The sequence below is a fragment of the Osmerus mordax genome, chromosome 9 (genome assembly GCF_038355195.1).
Source record: "Osmerus mordax isolate fOsmMor3 chromosome 9, fOsmMor3.pri, whole genome shotgun sequence".
In the NCBI taxonomy this organism is placed as follows: Eukaryota; Metazoa; Chordata; class Actinopteri; order Osmeriformes; family Osmeridae; genus Osmerus; species Osmerus mordax.
This window is the reverse complement of record NC_090058.1, coordinates 17,264,945-17,289,313: the sequence shown is the minus strand read 5'-3', so window position 1 is coordinate 17,289,313 and position 24,369 is coordinate 17,264,945. Positions and strand designations below refer to the sequence as shown.

Below are 24,369 nucleotides of genomic sequence, written 5' to 3'. Positions count from 1 at the left end.
GTGCTGTGTGTGGCAGTGTGTGGTGGAGGTGTGTGTTGCTTAATGTCAGCACTGTATTTGGGGATTTTGACTGTGTGTGTGTGTTTGAACTGTGAAGTTTGAAGGTTTTGACTAGACCAGGAAGTGTATATTTTTATTAGAATTTTTGTATTACCTTGCCCTGAGTCCTGGTGAAATACACCCTGCCCCCTTCCCTCTCCACCACCCCCAAGATACAAAAAAACTAAATTCAACCCCCACCCCTCCTTTTCTCTGCTGCATACCTGTTATTTCTCCTCCCCTCTCCTCTCCTCTCCCTGTCCTTTTCTTCCCCTTTCCTTTCCATGCAGGACCCCCCACAAATCTCTAAAACATCCCCCAACATGCGAACATACACAAACACACACACAAACACACACACACACACACACTGGCAGTGTGTGAAATCCTGAGGCTGATTGAGGAAGAGGAATGTGACCTTATGACCTCAGGCTGTGGGGGGTAGTGAGTGTGTGTGCTTGTGAGTGTCTAAGTGTGTGTGTTTGCTTGTGAGTGTGTGGGTGCGTGTGTGCTTTTGAGTGTCTAAATGTGTGTGCGTGTGCTTGTGAGTGTCTACATATGTGTGTGAGTGTGTTGTGTACATTCCATTCCCTGGTATATGAAGTGTCTTCTCCTTTCAGATTTTTGTCCTAATCTCATATTATTCTAGCGGCTTAAGACCACTGCCCTGCCTTTGTCCTACACTGGCCGATAAAGGCACACACACACACACACACTCTCACACACAAACCGTGGGAATGGGCAGAGACAACCTGAGGGTGAGCAGTGTGTGTGGATGTGTCCTGACGTGCACGTGTGTGTGTGTTGGTTTGTGTGTGTGTCAGTGTATTGGTGTAGTGTGAGAGAGATAGGTCCTAAAGGCAATTTTCCCTCACAGACAGTTGTCTCACTTTGGTGTGAAACACACACAAACACACAATTGCAATTTTTAACCAACAAGAGTCTTTCAGATCACCTGTTTCCTCGACCATGAAAGCCTATGTGCCTTGTGGGTGAAAGAGAAAACAAGAGAAGGAGATAGAGAGAGAGAGAGTGAGAACAAGAGAAAGAGAGAGAACAAGAGAGAGAGAGAGAGAACAAGAGAGCTAGAGAGAGAGAGAGAACAAGAGAGAGAGAGAGAGAGAGAGAGAGAGAGTGAGAGAGAGCGAGAGAACGAGAACAAGAGAGAGCGAGTAAGCAGGACGTAGTGAATGAGTTGATGGGTGTATCTCCACCTTTTCATTTCCTGGAATCTGAATGGTCCCTCCAGACCTAGTGGTCCACCTGCTCAGCTCTAGGACCTCCCAGACCTCACTCCAGGATCTCCTGGTGCTCTCTGGGGAGTGAGAAGGGCCACATTGTTGTTAGGGCCTATATTTTGAGACACACAGAATACGTTCCTGAGAGAAGGAATTCACACACGTGCACACACTCTCCTCCAGGCCCAGAGGATGAAGACCTTGATGGTACTGACTTGGCCTCCGGTGTTGCTGTGAATGCCACTAGACACACAGTCTAGACACACGCACATAAACACATAAACACACATACACAGGGCAGTAGCCAGCGCTGTTAACACAGAAGTGGTGTTCAGGTGTGGACTGAGGCAGGGTTCAGGTGTGGACTGAGGCAGGGTTCAGGTGTGGACAAAGGCAGGGTTCAGTAGTGTTCAGGTGTGGACTGAGGCAGGGTTCAGGTGTGGACAAAGGCAGGGTTCAGTAGTGTTCAGGTGTGGACTGAGGCAGGGTTCAGGTGTGGACAAAGGCAGGGTTCAGTATTGTTCAGGTGTGGACTGAGGCAGGGTTCAGGTGTGGACAAAGGCAGGGTTCAGTAGTGTTCAGGTGTGGACTGAGGCAGGGTTCAGGTGTGGACTGAGGCAGGGTTCAGTAGTGTTCAGGTGTGGACTGAGGCAGGGTTCAGGTGTGGACTGAGGCAGGGTTCAGGTGTGGACTGAGGCAGGGTTCAGTAGTGTTCAGGTGTGGACTGAGGCAGGGTTCAGTAGTGTTCAGGTGTGGACTGAGGCAGGGTTCAGGTGTGGACTGAGGCAGGGTTCAGGTGTGGACTGAGGCAGGGTTCAGTAGTGTTCAGGTGTGGACTGAGGCAGGGTTCAGGTGTGGACTGAGGCAGGGTTCAGGTGTGCTGTGTTGATCTGCAGGTCCAGATGGTGTATTGTGCAGGCAGGGTGCAGCTGCTGGCTGGGTGAATATGAGGCTGGGTTTGGACTCTCAGTTTATTGGTGTGTGTGTGTGTGTGTGAATTCAAAACACAAGCATTGTTATATTCATACTATACTGTGTTGCATTGTGTGTGTGTGTGTGCAGTGAAGAGGATGTGGCTGTGTTTGTTTAAACTAAGCACGCTCAGTCATGTGGGACAATTTTGCGTGAATGAGCCCCCCCCCCTCCCCCTGCCTGCCTGGTCTGAAAGGGCGGCTGGCTGGCTTTTGATGGCTGGAGGGGTTGTTTTGGAAGTACGGGGTGGGGGAGGGCTGGGGAAGGCCTTGGGGTAGGACTAGGGGATGGAGGGAGGGTGTGGAGGAATAAGGGTTAAACAGAGGTGTTAGGAGGAAGGTGGTGTAATGGATAAGGAAGGGGGGAATGGGGGGAGGGAGGTGAGGTATGGGTGTGTGTGTGTGTGTGTGGGGGGGGGGGTGATAGGGCAAATGAGAGGGTGAGGAATGGGTGAGGATGGGGGGAGGCGAGGGTAAGGCCAGAAGGAGTGGTCCTCAACAAAGCCAGCTATATGAGGCCGATCCTAACTTACCCGTGTTGACTTCCTGTGAGGCTGCAACCTGGGGACTACGACTCCCAGAAGTCCGCCAAAGCTTTTGTCGCTTTGTGTACTACAGAGTTGGTCAGATTGGAATAACTGCTTAGCATGTGTGTACGTGTGTTTGTGCATGCCTACTTCCCCACCTGCCTGCCTGCTCGTCTCTCCCCAGACTAGTGGGTCTGTGAGTGTGGCCACGCTGAGCTCCTGAGATCCAGGGTTTTAGGGGAGGTTTGGCAGGAGCTCTGCCCAGGCTCTGTGCATCTCTGTGGGGTGCAGAGTGCTCAGGACCAGCCTCTGGAGCTAGAAGGGAGACGGATGTGCTAAGGGGGAGGAGGAGGTGAAGGAAGGGGAGAAGGAGGGATAGTGGGAGGAGGGGAGAAAAAGGAAACAGAGAGAAGAAAAATCTGGAAGCGCTGCCCTGGGAGTGGATGAGTGAGTCATATTCATGTGCCTGTGGGAGAGCAACCACTTCCTCCCTCTCTGTCTGACACACACAGACACACACAAACGCACAGACAACAGCATCATATCTGGCTTCTCCATTTAAATGTGTAAGTTAGTATTGCAACAACCATGGCCATGCATGGATGTGTGTGTGTTGGTGATTAGTGGCTACGTTTAAGGTTTCGGGCTCTACTTGTTTATATGTGTGTGCAGATATTTAGATAAGAGGTATTCTCATCACGTTTGTCATCCTGTCATTGTGTGCTCATGAGTGTGTGTGTACCTTTGTGTGTGCGCACAGACCTTCTCTGTCAGGTATTGTTGGGTTGGACTGTATGTTATGTTGTGCAGAAGTGTGTGTTGTCAGAGTGTTGTGTTTGAATGTGGGTGTGTGTATATGTGTTTGTTGTCAGATGGTTAGTGTGTGTGTTTGTTGTCAGAGTGTGTGTTCTCTGTCCCGTTCTGATGCAAGAGAGATGCTGTAGCTGCACATTCCATTCTTCTCTTCTTCTCCTCTCCTCTGCTGTTAGTGGCTACGTGGCAGTGGCTGGGCTGTCGGGGCCTCTACTGTGGGTTTACTGCTTGCTGGCCCCCTGCCTAGCCACACACACACACACTCACACACACATGGCCAGCCCACAGCCATACAGCTGTTGGAGGGAGGGCTTACTAGCAGAAACACATGTGTTGCAGCTAGGAATGCTAATATACTGCTAGCAGCTAACGCTAGGCTCCTTGTCATCGTTGCTAGGCTAACTGTGTTTCTGAGGTTACGGTTAAAAATAGAAGTTCCTGTCCTGCACCTAACGTCATTTTATTCTCTTTAATCATCTTCACTGTGCAGACGATGTTCCCCCCTTCCCGCCTCCCCTCCTTGCCCCCCGCCCAGTCTGTAGTATGAGAGCAGTACTAATGTTTACTCTGGAGGGATAACACAATTAGAATTCCACACATTTCTGAACTCACATGGCCCCCTCTCTGGCCCTGCAGACTCTAGGAGAGAGAGGAGAGAGAGAGAGAGGGGAGGGAGGGAGGGAGGGAGAGAGAGAAGGCAGGGAGGGAGGGAGAGTGAGAGGGGAGAGAGAGAGGGGAGATGGAGGGAGAGAGAGAGAGAGAGAGAGAGAGGGGAGGGAAGGGAAGGGAAGGGAAGGGAGGGAGAGAGAGAGGGGGGGGAGCTGAGAGATGGCCGAGAGCTGAGAGAGAGGGAAGGGCAAGTGAGGGACAGAAAGAGAGTAAGGGGAAAGAAGGAGAGAAAAGAGATACAGAGAGAGACCAGAAGGAACTGGAGACCGCAGACCAACATTTTTTTTATTATTAATGAACAGCGAGTTGCTACACTGAAACACTCTTCTCCTACAGATTGTCATCTAGCTGATAGAGATTTTTTCTTCTCCTGGTTGTTCAGTCATTGAGGGAAACTGAGGCCCGGGCACCATTCCCTTTCTTTCTCTCCTTCATTCTTTCTCTTCTTGTTCTCTCACTCTTTTTTGTCTTCACTCCCTCTACTGTCCTCCATTCTCTTCTATCCTGTCACCCTTTTTTGTGCTATGCTGTGTGTTGAAAGAGTAGTCCGAGTTGGTGTGTGTGTCTGTGTCTGTGTGCAGGGTGTTATGTAACTGTAGTCTGACCCTGGGAATGGGCCGCAACGCCTTTGTGCTCTACTTTTGGTTGTCCCGCCCTTTGCCTTCCCAGCAGCCAATCGGCAACCTATGGCCTGTTTCAACTAATGTGAGGAAAGGGGAATGAGAGCCTATCAGGAGTTTTTCCAGGAAGTGGATGGTAATAGGCTGACAGGGTATTTTCTCCTGAACATTACTATTTTTTCAAGTTTCAAGTTCTTAGAAATGCAATGCTTAGGTTAAAGAATTAGCGGTGTGAGGATGAGAGGAGGAGGTGAGAGGATGAGAAGAGGAGGTGAGAGGATAAGAGGAGGTGAGAGGATAAGAGGAGGTGAGAGGATGAGAGGGGTGGATGACAGGATGAGAAGAGAGGGGTTGAATAGAGGAGAGGATGACAGGAGAGTAGTGACAGGAGCAGGGTGGATGAGAAGAAGAAAGACTCTTTCGTAGGTGCTTATTTGTGGGTGCTGAGCTGGGATGACTCCACACTCAGAGGAAGAGAAGGAGAGAAGTGCTGATCCTGTCATTGGTCAGGCTGGGTTCTGACTTGTCAGGAGTCCCACTGTAGAGAACCCTTTACAGAATGTCTGGTATTCAACTACTCAATCTGAGAGAGAGAGAGAGAGAGAGAGAGAGAGAGGGGAGAGGGGAGAGAGAGAGAGAGAGAGAGAGAGAGAGAGAGGGGAGAGAGAGAGGGAGACAGAGAGAGAGAGAGAGAGAGAGAGAGAGAGAGAGCACAAGAAAAAGAAAGGGGGGTTGGAATACTGTATATTTCAGCATGCTGCTCATACCAATATTGGTATCGAATTCAACTTTATCAGCCCTTGGTTAGCCAAATGAATTACTACTAGGAGTAGCAATGAATCTGTTCAGTTTCTGTTGTTTTAAACACTGCCTCGCAAGGACCCCTTCGTCTGCCGCCTACATTCATGCATCCACCTCATGTATATGTATCCTAGATTGGAGGGAGGCTGGGACTGGGGCTGGGGGTCAGCCAGGACTGAGACTGGGCCTGAGTAAAGGGTGAATGAGCAGAGAGCACAGCTCAACAAGACTCCATTCTGCAAGACTCATATGTCCTACTGGCACTGTGAGCTCTTCTCACATACCTGACCAAAACCCTCCACCCCACCCTGCACACCAAGCCCTCCACCCCACCCTGCACACCAAGCCCTCCACTCCACCCTGCACACCAAGCCCTCCACCCTCACCTGCACACCAAGCCCTCCACCCCCACCTGCACGCCAAGCCCTCCACCCCCACCCTGCACACCAAGCCCTCTACCCCCACCCTGCACGCCAAGCCCTCCACCCCCACTGTCTTTGTCTCTCTTTCTCTGTGTGTGTGATAAAGACAGATCCTTCTCATGTTTCCCAGGTCAGGTGTGAACCCCTTTCTCCCAGCAGTAGAATGTATGCCCCCCAGGCATTCATCTCCTACAGCAGGGACAAGCTTGTTCTTACATTTGTGTGTGGAAGTGTGTATTAAAGTGTGCGTGTGTGTCTGCATTCCACCCCTCCCGTTCTGAGTTCCTCTGTGTGGATGACATATCATTACTGCAATTACAGGGCAAGACAACTACAACTGCCCTCACACACACACACACACACACACACACACACACACACACACACACACACACACTGCACAGACATAGTGGTATACTCTTGTACACACTTCCTGCATATGTGCAGAACGTTAGCAGACGTGGGAATCCAGGGAGAGTTCCGTCTCATATAGAGCCCCTTTCTGTCTCCCTGAATGTGTGTGTGTGTGTTCACACTCCTCTCAAAGTTAGCACAAGCCCAACATTCCTCTCCCTCTCCTTCACCAATCTGCTCTCTCGCTCCCCTCCCTCTCCTTCCATCTCCCCCCTCTTCCAGCCCACCTCTCTGCTTTCTCACAAAGGTACTCCTGTGGGTGTGTGTGTGTGCGGGCGCGAGAGAGAGGGAGGGAGGAGGGAAGGGAGGGAGGGAAGGAGAGAGGGAGCAAGCTGGTCTCTCATGGACTGAATACCTTCCGTAAAGAGAGCACAGTTGAGTGGGAGTGGTGTGGGAGGCTGCTTCCCTTTATCTTTGGAACTCCCCTCCCCGTTGTGTATGTCTGTGTGTACGTGTGCGCTTGTGTGTATGTGTGCGTTTCATAAATGTCAGTGCTAGTCATTGGTTGGAAACATTGCTCTAACGGTTCAATGGATGGATCAGAACTTTCTAGATTTGGATATAGGAGGAGAGAGTGAGGGAGAGGAAGAGAGGGAGAACTCATTCTCAACACTGCCACCTGAGAGCATTCCTCGCTGGTTAACACACCCGGGAGAAGGAAGACGATACCTGCGTGTGCGTGTGTGCGTGCATGTGCGAGCACCTGTCTTTGTGTGTGCGTGTGTGTGACAGCACATTTATTTATTCATCCACTGTTTGCTCAATAACAGTAATCAAACTGCTGTATTCCGCTTGTCCTCAGTCCTATTGACTCAAACCTAACCTGTCCAAGGTACCATTAAGAGCCCAGCTGTCTGCCATCTTTGTAGTCTTTCCACTAACCAGGTTGGCAGTTCTGTTTCTAGGCTATGTGCTGACACGCTGCAGATTTATTGTAGACGTGGCTCTTCTCTGTGTTTATTTCTGTATGTGTGTGTGTGTGTGTGTGTTTATAGACTGTTCTGTGTGATGTTGCGTCTAATCAGAGGGAGTTTTTTCTCCTGGTGTGTTCCAGTGTGTGTGTTCCAGTGTGTGTGTTCCAGTGTGTGTGTTTGTTTCTCCTGGTGTGTTCCAATGTGTGTGCTCCAGTGTGTGTGTTTGTTTCTCCTGGTGTGTTCCTGTGTGTGTGTTCCAGTGTGTGTGTTTGTTTCTCCTGGTGTGTTCCAGTGTGTGTGTGTGTGTGTGTGTCTGTGTGTGTGAGTGTGTTGGGAGGAGATAACACAAGTCATTCATCCTCCCACAGCTTTTCTGGTTGTTGTCTATTTTTGTTTCACTTTTAAGGATTGTTGATTAAAGTCCTCAGTGTGACTGAGTGCTTATGACCTTCACAAAGCAGGACAGCTACACATGCAAGATAGAATCATTGGATACACACACCACACACACACCACACACACACCACACATACCGACAGATGAAGGAGAGAGAACAACACACTCATGTACACCCATGTTGTTGTGGTTCTGTGTTTTTCTTTCATGCATACTGTGTCATAGCGCGTGGTGTGTGCATGATCTGTGGAAGGAATGCAGAAGTGTGTGTGTGTGTGTGTGCGTTCAAGTGACTGGAAGTGGGACAGCCAGTCTGTTTGGTGGATGTGAATCCGAGTGCTGAGTCAGCAATGTCAAGCTGGAGTCAGTTGTGAATGTATTGTTTTTGTTTGTGTGTGTGTGTGTGTGAGAGAGATTCGGTATGACTGTATGTGTGTGTGGGAGAGAGATTCGGTATATACTGTATGTGTGTGTGATGGGGGGGGGGATCTGAATAAATAATGTTTATAATGTTTGGATTCAGAATTGTTCACCTTGCCTCTGCTTTTATATTTGAGATGCTAGACACACACACACACACACATAGGTTATCATTTTCCATATACACTCCGGAAGCTCCAAACTGTGTCTGAAAATCAGCACCTTCAATCCTCCCTTTTTACTAGGGGGAGTGATTACTTCAGTGCGTATGTGTGTGTGTGATTGTGAAAGCTCAAAGCTACTAAGACTGGACATTTCTTTCCATACACCTACTGTAATGATGTGTGTTTGTGCATGTGTGTGTATGCGTGTGTGTGTGTGCGTGTGTGTGTATGAGTGTGTGTGTATGTGAGTGTGCGAGTGTGTGTATGCGTGTGCCCAGTTTGGTCCAGAACCAGTCCCAGCACAGACAGGCTCTTACTGGCCACCACACACAGCACTAATCAACATGCTTCCTTGTATCAGCCATGTTGATTACATCTTCGTCTGCCAGCCTGGCTATCTGGTGACACACACACACACACAGTTAGGGAGAGGGAGAAGAAGAAAGGGGGAAAGGGGAGGAAGAGAGACTGAGGGAGGAGAGAGTGGAAGAGAGAGAGAGCGGGGGGGGGGGGGCGGATGTGCTGGACATACAAGGAGCTGGAAGGGAAGTCCAGCTACAAGATGAGAAAATGACACACATGTTTCGGACTTGTGTGCGTGTGCGTGTGAGTGAGAGAAAGCGTGTGTTTATGCGTGTGAGAGAGTGCGTGTTCATGTGTGTGTGTGTGTGTCTGAGAGAGTGTGTGCCTCTGTGTGTGAGTGTGTGCATGAGAGTGTGTGTGTGACAGAGAGAGTGTGTTTGTGTCCTATTGGTAGCATTGGTCGTGGCTATCAGCTCTTTAGCAGTGATGCCACTCAACAACACTCAGCAACACTCAGTTAGAACACCTGTGTCACCAAGACCCACCTCTGGCTGGGCCTGTGTGTACGTTTGTGTGTGTGTATCAATGTGTTCACAGGCGCCTTCTTGACTTGCCAACCTCAAGTATGTGTCTGTGTATGTTTTTGGAATAAAGAGTTTGTATGTTTGTGTTTGAACTCCAGGAGAACGTATATAATTGTCATGAGATCAGTATTGTGTGTGTGTGAGTGTGTCTCTGTGTGAGAGAGAGTTGTACAGACATCTGAGAAGGTTTTGTCGAGTATTTATCCCTTTTCCCTCTCAGTTTATTGCCTTATAACATCTAACTGGATCTTTCATCTCCCTCTCTTTCAGTTTCTCTCTCCTTCTCGACACTGGAGCATAGTATGTGTGTGTGTGTGGTGTGTCCCTTTCTTTCTTTCTTTCTTTCTTTCTTTCTTTCCTCTCTCTTTTGTCAGTTCAGACCAGGTAGGTTCGCTCACGCGGAGTGCAGTCGGAATGAAGCGCTCTGATATGTTGTTGCTGGCCTTCTGCTTTTCCAACCTGACGGTCGAAACTTTGTTTTCTCTCTCCTCTCTCCCCCCCCCCCCATATCTGTCCCTCTCCCTTTCCCAGGTAGGCAGTTCAGTGAATTTCTCCATGAATGTACGTCACAATGATGATGACAGACCAGATTCCCCTGGACTTGGCTCCCCCCCTCCTGAACGGGGAGGTTCCACTCGGCATGCACATGGTTAATGGGGACGCAGCGCAGCAGGTAACGCACGCACGCACACACACAGACACCTGCACAGAAAATCGCACACACGTACGCACACACACACACGCGCGCACAGAAAATCACACACACACCCATGCACGGAAAATCACACACACACAAACACACACAATCACAGAAACTCTCTCTCTCTCTCACACACACACACACACACACACACACACACACACACACACACACACACACACACACACAAAGGAACATACACATTCCATCTTATTTGTGATATGGAACTAGTAATGACTCGTGAGAGTTAGAAGGTCTCATTCGATTATTCCCCCATTCAAAAAAGGAAACAGTAAAAATGGTTGCTCATTGATAATGGCTCAGGCAAAATCTGGTAATCTACTCACTACCAAAATGCACGTTTTGTGTGTCTGTCTTGGTTCTTTACTGTGTTGTGCTTCCGACAAACAGAGTGCGGGTGTGAAGACAGATGGTTCATTCTCACTATCAATTTGACAAGGATAAACAGATGTGCACACGCACACACATCTACATGCATAATCCTAGACATTAACAAACACCTACACACACACACACACGACACACAGTGACACAGACACATTCCCAGAAGGAAGGGGTTTCTCTCCTCAGGAAACGTGGGTCACCCTTTAGTATGCTGTGGTTCCCATAGCAACAGCAGTCGCAGCAGACAGAGCAGGAAGCGTGGTGTATGTGTGTGTGTGTAAGCGTGTGTGAGATGGTCAGAGCAGGTTATCGTTGCGATGGGACAGCTCGTCGAGAACGGAGGAGGAGCATGGGATCTAAACACGTTGACATTGACCACCTGTAGAGGATAGAGAGTGTGTGTGTGTGTGTGTTAGTTTGAACGATGGAGGGTCAGCTGTTTCACATCTACAGCCACGTATATACTCTCAACAACCTATACACGGATAATATGAAGGTAAAGTACTATTTCTTAGCGCACACACACACACAAACAAACAAACAAACACACACACACACACACACACAGACAGACAACTGTAACAGGTAGTAATACTCTCAGAGAAGCTGTGTCTCAGTTTTGAGGTTAATTCTGTGGGTGGGTCTGTGTGTGTGTGGGTGGGTCTGTGTGTGTGTGGGTCTGTGTGTGTGGGGGGGGGGTCTGTGTGTGTGTGGGGGGGTCTGTGTGTGTGTGGGGGGTCTGTGTGTGTGTGTGTACGTGTGCATGTGACTCAGTGGACCCAGCGGTGAAGAGACCCTTTGTCTTGATGATTTCAGAGAATGTTTCAAGGGCTCTCGGGGTCCCCTAGCCCTGTCTGACGCTGCTCCCCTCTCTGGGATCTGTTTTTCTGCCTGTTTACCTTGAGGCTGAGGGAAAGCTGTGTACTGTCTCTTCCGTGCGCTCAGTGCTCGCTGGGTCGTGTCTGATCTCTTCACCCGTCTTCTCTGTGCTCGCTGGGTCATGTCTGATCTCTCCACCTGTCCTCTCTGTGCTCGCTGGGTCGTGTCTGATCTCTCCACTGTCCTCTCTGTGCTCGCTGTGTCATGTCTAATTTCTCCACTGTGCTCGCTGTGTCATGTCTAATCTCTCCACTGTCCTCTCCGTGCTCGCTGTGTCGTGTCTGATCTCTTCTCTGCTGTCTCTGTGCTCGCTGTGTTGCGTCTGATCTGTCCTCCGAATTCTCGGGGTGCACTGCGCCGTGTCTGATGAGTGTGTGTGCTCTGTGCTTGGCAGGTGATCCTGGTGCAGGTGAACCCGGGGGAGACCTTCACCATCCGCGCCGAGGATGGCTCTCTGCAGTGCATCCAGGGTAGGTCCCCGCCTTATGACATCATAACCCCTCTGATGACCTCATCAGTAGGGTGCCTTGAGAAAGAACTTCAAAACGTCATGTGCTTCTTCTGTTGTATTGATCTGAGAACAGAATAATTGACATCCACCAAGTAGGATACCGTACACACATACAGGATACACTTACATAATATGAAATATAAATACAGGACAAATACGGAGTATTATATTTAAATACAGGCATGTCTGTGGCTTAGGTTGAACAAAATCCAGATGTTAATCAGTCCAGCCGGGTCACAAGACCTTTGACCTTTGGTAGGAGCGGGGAAGGGGGGGGGGGGATTCCTGCTGCTCAACTATATGGGTCTCACTTTGATTACATCACAACAGCACCCTGAAAAGGCTTCTTTGTTTGTCTGTCTATCCCCCCCGCACCCCCCCCCCCCCCTCTCTCTCTCTCTCTCTCTCTCTCTCCGTCTCTCTCTCTCTCTCTGTCTGTCTCTCCTTCTCTTGTCTTCTCTCTCAGTGATAAGGCTTTTCATTCACTGGTGTCTTAGCCCAGTCAGTGTTATTGTAGCTAATTATCCCACCTCCTTCTTTCCTCTCCCCTCCGTGTAATTCAATTTGACTGTAAATACGGGAGAATGGCTGGAGGCTGGGGGGAGAGACACACACACTCACACACAGATAGACATAAATCTAGACATGCCAGCAGTCTGTGTGCCTATGTGTGTGTGTGTGTAACTTCCAACTTCCGCCGTATATTAAACTGAAATATTAAGTTGTCTCTTAAGTAGAGCAATTCTCCACTCTGCACTTGCTCATCACTAAATGTATGTATGTATGTGTGTATGTGTGTGTGTAGGTGTGTGTTGGGCGGGGGGGGGGGGTGCGATGTATGTGTGCATGTTTGTGCTTGACTGTTGCGTGCGCTGGCCTCCATGTTTTTGTTGTAATCGTATGTGTTTATATTTGGGCGCCGTGAGGGTGTGTACTCTCCTGCAGGTCTGAGTGCTGAGTGAGGAAGGCTCTAGAAAATGTGTGAAAGACATATTGTGACGCGCACACACGTGTGCCAGAGGAGGTCATTGAGTTTATTGAGAGCTGGGGTGCAGTCATTATGTTTTGGAGACGAGAGGAGCTGGACTTGAGAGAAAGACTGTGTGTGATTACTGAGACCTCAGAGCTCTCTCTGGGTGTGTGTGTGTGTGTCATTATAGAGACCTCAGAGCACAGCCAGGATGCAGTCTTTATATATAAAGTAACCTCTGTGTAACTGCTGCTTGGTGGTACACACACGCAGGAGCAGCCTAGAGACAGCGTTACAGTAGCCAAAGAGAGATTCTTTTATATGTAGCCTCTCCTCTATCCCTCTCTCCAGCTCCATTTCCCTCCCTTTGTACCCTCTTCGTCCTCCTTCCGACTTTCTACGGCACCTCTGTCCCCCTCTCTCTTCTCTCCTCCAGCATTCCCTCCCTCCCTTCCCTCCCCCTCCTCCCCATTTCCCACTCTCCCCCCTAACTCCCTCCCTCCCCCTCCCATCCCTTCCCCTCCCCTCCCCTCCCTCCCCCTCTCTCTAGTCTAAAGTGTGTGTCTGAGTGTGTTAGGTCTCTGTTGTGGACAGTGTCTGTGCTCAGAAATGCTTCCTGCATGTCTGACTTCTCGGGTCCTGGGCTTCTATGGGTCTGCTAATTAGGGGTAGTGTGTGTGTATGTTCTGTTTAGACAGGCTGACCTCTCAATGCTCCTGGGTCCATTCCAACTGACCCCCCCCCCCCCACCTCCCCTTACCCACCCCCTCACACACTCCCCCTCCTCCCCTCCCCCAGTAAGACCAGTCCCCTGAGCTTTCCCACACTCACATCAAAGGCCGAGACTCTGGAGAGTGTGTGAGAGCACCCTGCTCTGGAATGTGTGTGTGCGCATGTGCACGTGTGTGTGTGAGAGTACAAGCCCCCACCCCCCCTTTCCACCTCCCTATGTTTACAGTTTGAACTTTTCAGTGTGTTGTGTTGTGTGTGTGTGTGTGTGTGTGGGGGGGGGGGGGGGCGCAGTGGGTGAGGAATGCCACATTTGGTACTGCCTAACAGGAAGTGACATCACAGCACAGGGCCTCCTGGCCCATAACAGAACCAGAACCAGATGTTGGTGTGTTATCAGCGGTAATATGTGAAGTGTTGGTTGATGTTAGTTTTTGAGGTCAGAGTTGCTGACTAATAGTTAGGGTTCGAGAAGATACCCCTTGGCTGAACATCCTGTTCCAGAGAAGTCAACTTCAGTTGTCTCTTAACTACTGACAAGGAACCGCCTAACTCTTCACATTATTGGTTGGGGGAGCCTATGATGCTACATGCTTTATTCTGTGATTGTCTGTTTGATTTGAGGGAGTCAGGTGGCTGAGTGGTTAGGGATTCGGGCTAGTAATCAGAAGGTTGCTGGTTCGATTCCTGGCAGTGCAAATTGAAGTTGTTGCCTTGGGCAAGGCACTTCCCCCTACTTGCCTCAGGGGGAATGTCCCTGTACTTACTGTAAGTCGCTCTGGATAAGAGCGTCTGCTAAATGACTAAATGTAAAAATTATTTTTTGGAATGGCTTCAGTCGTTGGTTGTTGTTGGTTGTAGTAGGTCGTGCTTGAGTAATAAGATGCTTGTTGTCGATCACCGACCGAATGAAAGCACGTTTCTCACAGTGGAAATCGATATGTTTAGAAATACTCTGTTTTAGAATCCTTCTGTCCCCTCCTCTCTCCCCTCCTCTCTCCCCTCCTCCCCTCTCGCTCTCTCCAATCCCCTTCTCCTTTCTGTGTGTAGCTATGTCCTGTTAGATTCTCAGTTTAGGAAAAATGGTCTCCATGACAACGGACTACCTCTCTAGGTAGTGTGTGATGGAATGCAGCTCCTAAGGGCAAGGTGTGTGTGTGTGAGAGAGAATAACGCCACTTCTTATTTTTAGTCAGTGTGCAACTAAACAAGGTGAGGAGGGGAGGTGGGTATGCGAGGTGGAGAGGTGAGGATGTGAGGATGTGAGGTGGAGAGGTGAGAATATGAGGTGAGGTGAGGATGTGAGGTGGAGAGGTGAGAATATGAGCTGAGGGGAGGATGTGAGGTGAGGTGGAGAGGTGAGGGGAGGTGAGGATGTGAGGTGGAGAGGTGAGAATATGAGTTGAGGTGAGGTGAGGATGTGAGGTGGAGAGGTGAGAATATGAGGTGAGGGGAGGTGAGGATGTGAGGTGGAGAGGTGAGAATATGAGTTGAGGTGAGGATGTGAGGGGAGGGGAGGTGAGGATGTGAGGTGGAGAGGTGAGAATATGAGTTGAGGTGAGGATGTGAGGGGAGGGGAGGTGAGGATGTGAGGTGGCGATATGAGTTGAAGTGAGGAGGTGAGGTGGGGAGGTGAGATTTTGGACCAGCACATTAAGTTAGTGTGCATGTGTGTGTGGTTTTGAAACCAGACATAAACTTATAAAGGGGAAAGAAATAGAGAAATGGCAAGAGTGGAAGAGAGAGAGAGAGAGAAGAGAGAGAGAGAGAGAGAGAGAGAGAGAGAGAGAGAGAGAGAGAGAGAGAAAGGGAGGAAGGGGACGGAGGGAGAGGGGGTTGAAGGAGGGAGGGTGAGAGAGGGGGAAGGAGGAGGGAGGGGGGGGGGAGGAGGGAGGGAGATAGGGGGGAAGGAGGAGGGAGGGAGGGGGAAGGAGGTAGCAGACACTGCGTGTCTGGTCCTGTCTGCTGCTCAGCATTCCGGGCGAAGCCACTTCCCCTGTGTGCTGACCCTAACCACCCCTGCACTGCACACTTGGTTTGGTCTGCTAGCCAGTGGGTAGGTCTGACACACTTTTGGGAACTGCCCAATGAGGAGGGTCGGGGGGGGGGGGGGGGGGGGGGGGGGTAAGTCTTTGGACGTCCAGTCCTTGCTCTCCGGAGAAAAACGGAGGTTTGTTTGACTGTATGTACAGTATGTCAGTATGTGTGTGTCGACATGGGAGAGCGTGTGTGCCAGTGTATGTTTGCATGTGTGCGTACGTGTGTGGATCAGAGGGAGAGCAGCGCTGTTCTACATTTTTCCAGAAAGAGGGGGAGAGCGTGAAAGAGTGCTTTTCCAGGACTGGAATTCTTGGCTTTCTGGTAGCTCAGGGTACAGCTGGAGCACCACTCCCTCCCTCCCCACCTCTCTCCCTCCTCCCTTTTTTCTCTCTTTTTGTCTATCTGGAACCATCCTTCGTTTAGTCAAACTCTTCTTCTGTTCTCTCTCTCTCTCACTCTCTCTCTCTACCGCTCTCTCTTTGTCTCTACTTCTCTCTCTCTACCTCTCTCTCTCTCTACTTCTCTCTCTCTCTGACAGATTTCATGCAGTCAGTGTCTTTCTGCTACTTTTCACTTTTCTGCCTGCTGTTACATATTCATGGCATCATACAAATCTATGTGTGTGTGTCTCAGCTATGTGTGTGTGTGTGCGTGTGTATATGAGCTAGGTTCGAGCTTGTTTTCAAGCTGTGTTGAGGACGGACTTAAGGAGAGGGAGCGAGGAGTGAATGGAGGGAACGGTAGGGAAAGAGAGAGAGAGAGGTCAGGAGGGTGGAGGAGGTGTTTAAGCAGCATAGAGGGGAATAGAGGGGAGTGTTCCCTTTGACCTAGATATCATTCTCCTCTCTTCCCTCTTTTACTCTCTCTCTCTCTTCTCCTCCCTGGTCTACACTCTCCCACACTCTTTGTTGTCTGATTAGCTGGTAGTGAGAGAGTTGCACACACACACACACACACACACACACACACACACACACACAGACACACACACTCTTTCTCTCTTTCACACACACACACACACACACATTCCCTTTCACACACTCACATTCTCACACACGCAGGAATTTCAAGTGGGGAAAGTCCCTCATAAACTAAGATTTCCAGTCTTGCATCTTTCCACTGAAGTTCAGAAGACCCCCCCATCCTCTTCTCTCCCTGCTTCCCCTGTTGTGCTCTCTCGCTCTTTCTCTCTCTCTCTCATGGCAGACTCCTCCTCCGTCTCGCCAGTCACTCTACAGACAGTGCTCTGTTCAGACTGTGAGTCACACTCCAGGAATGCCCCACATTAACATGTGGAAGACTGGCTTGCCAGCCGGAGGAGGGAGGGAGGGAGGGAGGGAGGGAGGGAGGGAGGGAGGGAGGGAGGGAGGGAGGGAGAGTTGCCGTTCATGCGGTGGGGGTAGGTGTGGGACTTGAAGCCAAGGCTTTTACTCCAAGGGGAGATGGAAGTGAGCAATTGAGCAATGGAGAGAGAGAGAGAGGGAGAGAGAGTGGGACGGGGGGAAGGAGGGAGAGATGGAAGGAGAGATTGAGAGAGGGAAGGATGGAGAGCAGGAAACTATTATAAAACACCAACCCTCTTTACACACCAACAGCTGTTGCGTCTCTTCACACTCAGTGTGTTTGAAAGAGAGAGAGAGAGAGATATTTGTTTCTCACAGTGTGTGTTTTGTTTGTATACATTGCTTAGGTGCGTGTCATTACCGTGGATATCAGGGAAGTCAACAGATGGAACTGTGTTTACTTTTGGTTCGTTTCCTAGGTGACCGTAGTAAGTTATTTAATCAGAACTATGTGAGATCACCCCCTTTCCACCAACACAAACCTAGTTCTGGTCTGCTGCTAATGTGTGTAGTTGGTTCAACTTGCAAACCTTTTAAGAACCGGATTGCTTTTCCACAGGCTCAAGCTCAGCGTCATGACATCACTGCACACGTCTGTATACAGTCGTGGCCATAAGTTTTGGCAATGACAAATGTTGCGTTTTTCAAAGTTTGCTGGTTCAGTATTTGAGGAAAATGTTTTCACATGTTTCTATAGAATACTGGAATCACAATAAGGCACATTTCATATTTTTTAAAGCTTTTTTGGGGCGGAAATGTTCAAGTGTTGCTGCTGGCTTTGCATGCCTCCATTGGCATCAAACACAAAGGGTCCAACCTAGTTGTGCCGCTCCTGCGCTTAATGCTGGATAGGGTGAAATACAGGCTTTGCTCTCGCAGCTCCCTCAAATGTAGGTTGTATTTCCTCCTAGGACCACACTGTCTCCTCTGCGGACCAATGTTTCGATTTTTTGTCCATGCTGTTGCTGAAACCAGAGTAGAAGCACTATCAGAAGAAGTTCTTTGCTGTGAAACAAATTCAGTCAGTTGTCAATGGTCAACTGGCTCCTGGCGCAAGTGGAACGGTTCTAGACCAGATGAGAGTTGGTTCCGCTCTGGAACCAGTCTTCCAGGTCGGGAAGTGTTTTTTTTTTGCTGTCGAAAATGCAAATAACCAGTTCAAATGAAGTACTGGCTCGGAACCAGCCTTTAAACTGCCTTGGTGGAAAAGGTATATGTGGGTACATACACACATCAAATCTTGAAAATATTTTTCTATAGCACATTTCATACCAGGAAGCAACACAATGCGCTTCACAGTGTTGAAAAAGGGGTTGGGGAATAGGGACACCTATGTTTGACACTAATTTTAAGCACACTCACATGCACACGCACACACACACACACACATGCACACACACAGACGCTGCATTCTCAGACACAGCATCTTTAGAGATTATAATCTACATTCCACAAAAGCAACTCAAATGACAGTGCTGCTTAAACCAGGTCTAGAGTGAACTGTGTGTGTGTATGCTAGTCTTTCTATCTTGAGTGTATTGGTGTGGGTTAGCGAGGGTGTAGGGATTTAAGGAAGGCCAAGGACAATTTTTACTGGATATAAGAAAGACAAAAATGAAATCACATTTCTAGTGATAAAAAATAAAAAGCTAAATAGTCAGCAAAACAATTGACTTTTAACCTCAAACATGACGTGCTCTCTTCCCTGCTGACAGCCATCTCTGCCCAACTCTGTCTGGCTGAAACTGAAACCTCTGGTCCCTCAATGCTAATATATAAAAGCTTCCATAGCATTTCATCAGTATGATACTAAGTACCCAAGTCGACACCATTCTTCTGCTGCAGTTCAATAGCCTGGGGTAACGAGGCGAACGGCTGGCCCTTCTTAATTACGTGATATGCCGTTGTTATAAGTCGTGCAATAACACGATGGGCATCTACATTTATATTCTTGACCAGCATGGTCAACGGCCTGGAAGATGGATTGTCAACCATTCGCTTAGCTGTCACGCAAACCAGGTGCTGTCTGCTAGCATGGCTCTGGGATTGTTTTCGAAAATTGTCGGTGCCTGTGTAAAAAGATCCACTTTTGTCTACTTTAGAACATACGACAGACGACACAGTGCATCTTCGTTCCATGAAAAAAGTTGCTTCCGTTTGAGCTCGTAGCTCTACTTTGCTGCCATCTTCACTTTATTGTCTCGTGCCAGTCTCGCGCCAGTTGTTAAAAATGTTATCGAGATTAGAGAATTGCAATTTGACAACCACTCGTCACTCACTACTCAACTCTTGATTTGCCAACTGTGCGCCCCACGCGCTGCAAAGTTATTTATGCAGATAGCAAAACATGAACGATGTTAACTTTTACAATGCATATCATACAATACAATTTGCGGTGGCCCGATTGGGCCAGTGAGTTGCTAGTTTAACTGTCCCCACGTTACTTTTTACTGGCCCCGGGCCATCGGGCCATCGTTATTGTCGTGCCCGCGTACACACACACACACACACACACACACACACACACACACACACACACACACACACACACACACACACACACACACACACACACACAGCTGACATACCATGTCAGCTGGACCTGAGTCACTATTGCAGAGAAAGGGGCAGTGTGTGTTTGTGTGTGTGCAGTATCAGATGTGTCTCAAACCCAGACGACATCCTTAGCTATTTAAGATGTTCTGTCTACCATAGTTCCTGCATGGGCACCCTCTCTCTCTCTCTCTCTCTCTCTCTCTCTATCTCGCTCTTCCTATCTCTATGTCACTCTCTCGCTTTTCCTCTCCCTGTCTTTTTCCCTATCTCTCTTTTTCTCTCTCACGTTTTAGGTGTGTGTGTCAAATAGAGGAAGACTTGGTGGGAGGGCCTCTTCTCTGATCTCAGGAGAGATAACAGTACCTTGTTAATGCTAACATAACTTCCAGGCAATGCCACGTCACAACTGACCCAGACACAAACAGCAGACAAACACCCCCCCCCCCCCCCCTCTCTCTCTCTCTCTCTCTCTCTCTCTCTCTCTCTCTCACACACACACACACAGAACTCTGGAGAGCCCCAAAAGCAGCTGCCAGATCTGGACGGATGTGTTTGTGTTTGGTATATCCATCTGTACCTTGTTGGCTCTATATAGGTCAGCTCACAACCAGGCTCCTCCAGTCTGATATCACGGCCTCAGACACACACACTTCCCCAGGAGGGTCTGCGTTTCCTCTCAGTTTGGTGACCACATGTGAAGCAGGAGGAGAACGAGAGAGAGAGAGAGAGAGAGGGGGAGAGAGGGAGAGGGGGAGAGAGGGAGAGAGGCTAGGAACTCATTCTCTTATGCATTGCTTTGAGATTGGCGATTGCATGTGTTTATGTATGTGTGTGTGTATGCGTGTTGGAATGAAAGAGTGTGTGTTGTATGTGTCTTTGTGTGTGTGCATGTGTTTTGGTCAGAGAGGGTGTGTGGGTTTGTGTTTCAGAGAGAGAATGTGTGTGTGTGAAATACAGAGGGCATCATGTACCAACGCTTTTGCGCCCACTTCAGGTGTATTTGTTTCGCAACATGAGCGTAAACGCATGGCGAGGTAAGGCCGCAATATGCTTCTGCGTCTCCGTTTACGGATGGGCGGGCGCACGGATACGCACGGATACGGACGGATAGACTGCGTTTATGGTTCTCCGTAGGCTGTGGGTGCTGAAAACAATTCACCGCCAGAAGAGTAGGTGGCGCAACGGTTTTTTGTTAATCGTCGTGGAGTGTTTATTTACCTAGGTTATCGAGAAGTCGGAGCAAATTTACAAATTAGCCGTTTCATCAATAAAATACGCACATTTTCAGCAACTACATTGCCCATTTATCGTCACATTTTTATTCAGATGCTGATTTACATGTACTGTTTAGCTGAAATATGAATTGTGAAAACTTACAGCAATGGAGGTCAAAGGATTCTGTTCGTCCTGTTTATCCCGGCAACCCCGCCCCCGCCCCTGATGCAAGCGATTCTTAATACTGACCAATCACAGCCAAGGGGGTCTCCTTAGCTCTCAGTCGCTCACGACGGATAGTTAGAAAATTCAGGAGGTGCACGTCCAGCTCTCCGGGGCTCTCCGAGGATTGACGGAGAGCTCCTAGAGGGCGTTCCTCGGAGAAGAGGGCGTTCCCATGTGTCCGTTTTTCGAAAAACGCAGAAGCATATATAAGCCTGTATGCACAAACATGCCGCACTGAGGTAAAAGCACAGACTGCCTGTCGCGGGAACTGAAAATGGCAAATTGCGGTTTTCCGTGTCATGCATAACCGTTTGCGGGAGTGTCAAGTGGAAAGTGGGAGTTTCACATAAAGAGATTGGAGGGGATGCGTTAAGTGCGCCTAATTATGTATTCCGCGGTATGTACAAAAAACACCCGTGAAAGCGCGCCTTTATTCTGCGCCTCTTAAAAGCAGGTGTAAACCAGAATGCATTTTCCTCGCATATACCTCCTGGTGAAATGGCAGCAGTAATCCGAGCAAGACCAAGACATAGGTCAAGGAGACGAGCTGAAATGATTTTTGCCTCAAGGATCACACTTTTTAGTTGAGTGAACACGAAATCATTACGTGTTACAGATTAAGCAGCCATGCAATATTACAGTTACTAGAATTTGTAATTTAGGTCCAGATGCCATTTTTTTGTGTCGGTGTGGAATTCTGGCCTTGTATAATATTTCAATTCGCTGTTACCTCATGAACAAGCAAATCAATTTCGTTATCACTAAATCTTTGTTTTTGCTGTTTTGATTTTGGTGGCTGATCCATGATAATGTTTTTGTGTGTTATAGACATAGGGCCCTATTTTAACGATCTGAAACGCAACTATCAAAACCCAAAGCGCAAGTAACTTTGTGGGTGGGACTCCGGCGCTGTTGCTATTATACCGGCGGAATAAATGACATCTAAAATGGGTTGGTCTGAAGTATCTACATTACTAATAGGTGTGGTTTGGGCGTAACGTGCAATAAACCAACCAGAGCGTCATCTCACATTCCCTTTAAGAGCAGGGGCGCTTGTTCCATGGTGGATTGCTATTATTACGGCGGATTTGCCAGGCGCACGCCCGGAGCGGTTCACAGCCGAGGAGACAGACGTTCTCGTCAGGTCAGGGCCGTAAAAGATAGAGAAGTGACATTTTATGGGAAAGGCAGAGCAGTTTTCTCATTGCAGTAAGTTGCCCACTTGTGCTGCTCATTCAAATTCTTAGTCTTATTTTTATATATATTTTATTTTTTAAATTGTTATATTTTTTAATTGTTTAGTTCTTAGAATTAATTTAACTATTGTACTTTTTAAATTAATTTAAGACCGGTATATGTTTATTGTTTGCACCTTCCTGCCACAGTAAATTCCGTGTTTGTGTAACATACATGGCAAATAAATAAGATGGGAGAAGAAACCCACCCAAATTAGCTTTGGTTAAACAGGCGTGGGAGGAAATTGCCACAATTGTTAGTTCACATACATTGAGATTTCTCATGAAAATCTTTTTAATCATTGACATGAAAGAAATATAACACATCCATACAATGAATCAAAACAATGTAACGCTTCGCAGGAAGACGACCCTTGCCTGGCCAGCAGTGTGCAAGGGCCAAGCATGCGCCCTTAAAATAGCATCTGAATATCGCGCCACTGACTTAAGACTACGTTTTTCCTGGTCTGTGGCGGAATTGTTTTTCTGAAACTGCAAAATAGCACCAGGGAACGTTTGCGCCGGAACACGCCTCCTTTTTTTGCTGAACCGCCCCTGGGAGCGCAAGGTCATTCCCTAATTTACCGACGTGCTTCTGTGGAGGGAAAAGTCAGCTTTGCGTCGAGTGCAAACTAGGAATGATACTTGTGTCGTTGACAAAGTCAATTGCGCTGGGTGCAAGATAGGGCCCATAGAGAGAGAGCATGTGTTTGTGTGTGTGTGTGTGATATAGACAGAAAGAGTGTGTTTGTGTCCTGGGGCCCAGCTGCAGCTGTCTCCGACAGCTGTATCATGGGAAACATCTGAAGAAACCTTGCATCATCTCTTGTGTGTGTGTACGGTGGAGGGGGTAGAATTGTGTCCCTTTTTTTAGCCTACTATGTTGTCTACACAGACTGCCTGCTTGAATGTTTGTCTGTCTGTCTGCCTGTTTATTTGCCTGTCTGTCTTCCTGCCACATATACCATGAGGTTATGGGGCGTTCTAGAACGTCCAAGTATTCACTGTAGAGCTACCACTTCCTGGGTAAGCACTGATGTCATTAAAAGTGCAGGAAATGAGGTCGTGTGTGACCTGTGACCTTAGGGAGGGTGTGTGTGCTGCCCCGCCAGGATCATAGACAGGAAGTGACAGCCCTCAGTGGACGAGTCTGACCTGCTGAGTGTTTGGTCTAGACCTTACTGCCGACCCCTGCCTAATACCCACACTGCTGTCAGCAAACCTAGAGGATGGAGAAGGTCTTATACACTAGGTCTAGTACACTAGATATAATACACTAGGTTTAGTACACTTGGTCTTATACACTAGGTCTAGTACACTAGACTCTCCTCCTTCTCCTCCTGTCTCCTTCTTCTCTCTCTCTTCTCCTCTCCTCCCCTTTCCTCCCTCTCCTTATCCACTTTTGAGAGAGATGGGGGGAGAGAGATGGGGGGCAGAGAGAGATAGAGGGAAAGAGAGGGGGGCAGAGAGAGATTGAGCGAGTGAGAGGGGGCAGAGAAAGATAGAGGGGGGCAGAGAGAGATAGAGGGAGAGAGAGGGGGCAGAGAAAGACAGAGATAAAAAGAGGGAGAGGGGGGGGAAGATGGGGGAGAGAGGGGGGGGGGGCGGAGAAAGAGAGAGACAGAGAGAGAAGGAGGGAGGAAGAGAGAAAGGGAGGGAGGGATGGAGAGAGAGGATGGGGGGACAAAGAGCGTCTTGTTATTTGGGGTTAGGTGGGCTTTAGGCTTGTTGGGTCCGGTCTGGGGGGCCTGTGATGGGAACACTCTGTGTGTGTGTGTGTGTGTGTGTATGTGTGTGTGTGTGTGTGTGTGTGTAGCAGTGGAATGCTGCTGTTTGCTGAGTGAAGAGCACAGAGGCTGCAGAGACTGTCCAAACACATGTCTGTTTGCCAAGTATGTGTGTGTGTGTGTGTGTCTGTGTGTGTGTTGTAGTCTGTGTGTGTTTTCATGCCAGCTTATGCAAGTGGGAGAGTCTGTGAGAGAAAGTGTGTGAGAGAAATAATTGTGAGGTGTATGCGCGTATGTCTGCGAATGTGTGTGTGTGTATGTTTACGTGTGTGTGTGCATGCTCTGACCTTCTACTAAATGAAGACCTTCATAGCTCTCTCTGAGGCTCCATGAGGGGTTGAAGGGGACTGAAAGGGCTCTCTCTCTCTGCACCTCTCACCTACACACACACAAACACACACACACTCGCCCACTCTGTAGACTTTGCTCCGTTTGCGTGTGTGTGTGTGTGTGGCGTGATTTATACTGAACCCAGTATA

The 24,369-nt window shown here is 48.7% G+C and overlaps 1 protein-coding gene across 1 annotated transcript in view; it reads left to right on the top strand.

Annotated features, from left to right (window-relative positions):
* The window catches only part of fndc3ba (fibronectin type III domain containing 3Ba), a 58,236-nt gene that overhangs the window by 2,682 nt on the left and 31,185 nt on the right, over positions 1 to 24,369 (top strand). Inside the window, exons 2-3 of the mRNA XM_067242535.1 lie at positions 9,827 to 9,968; positions 11,674 to 11,749. Coding sequence (XP_067098636.1) covers positions 9,855 to 9,968; positions 11,674 to 11,749 — 190 coding nt within the window. The 5' untranslated portion in view covers positions 9,827 to 9,854. The remainder of the gene's footprint in view (positions 1 to 9,826; positions 9,969 to 11,673; positions 11,750 to 24,369) is intronic.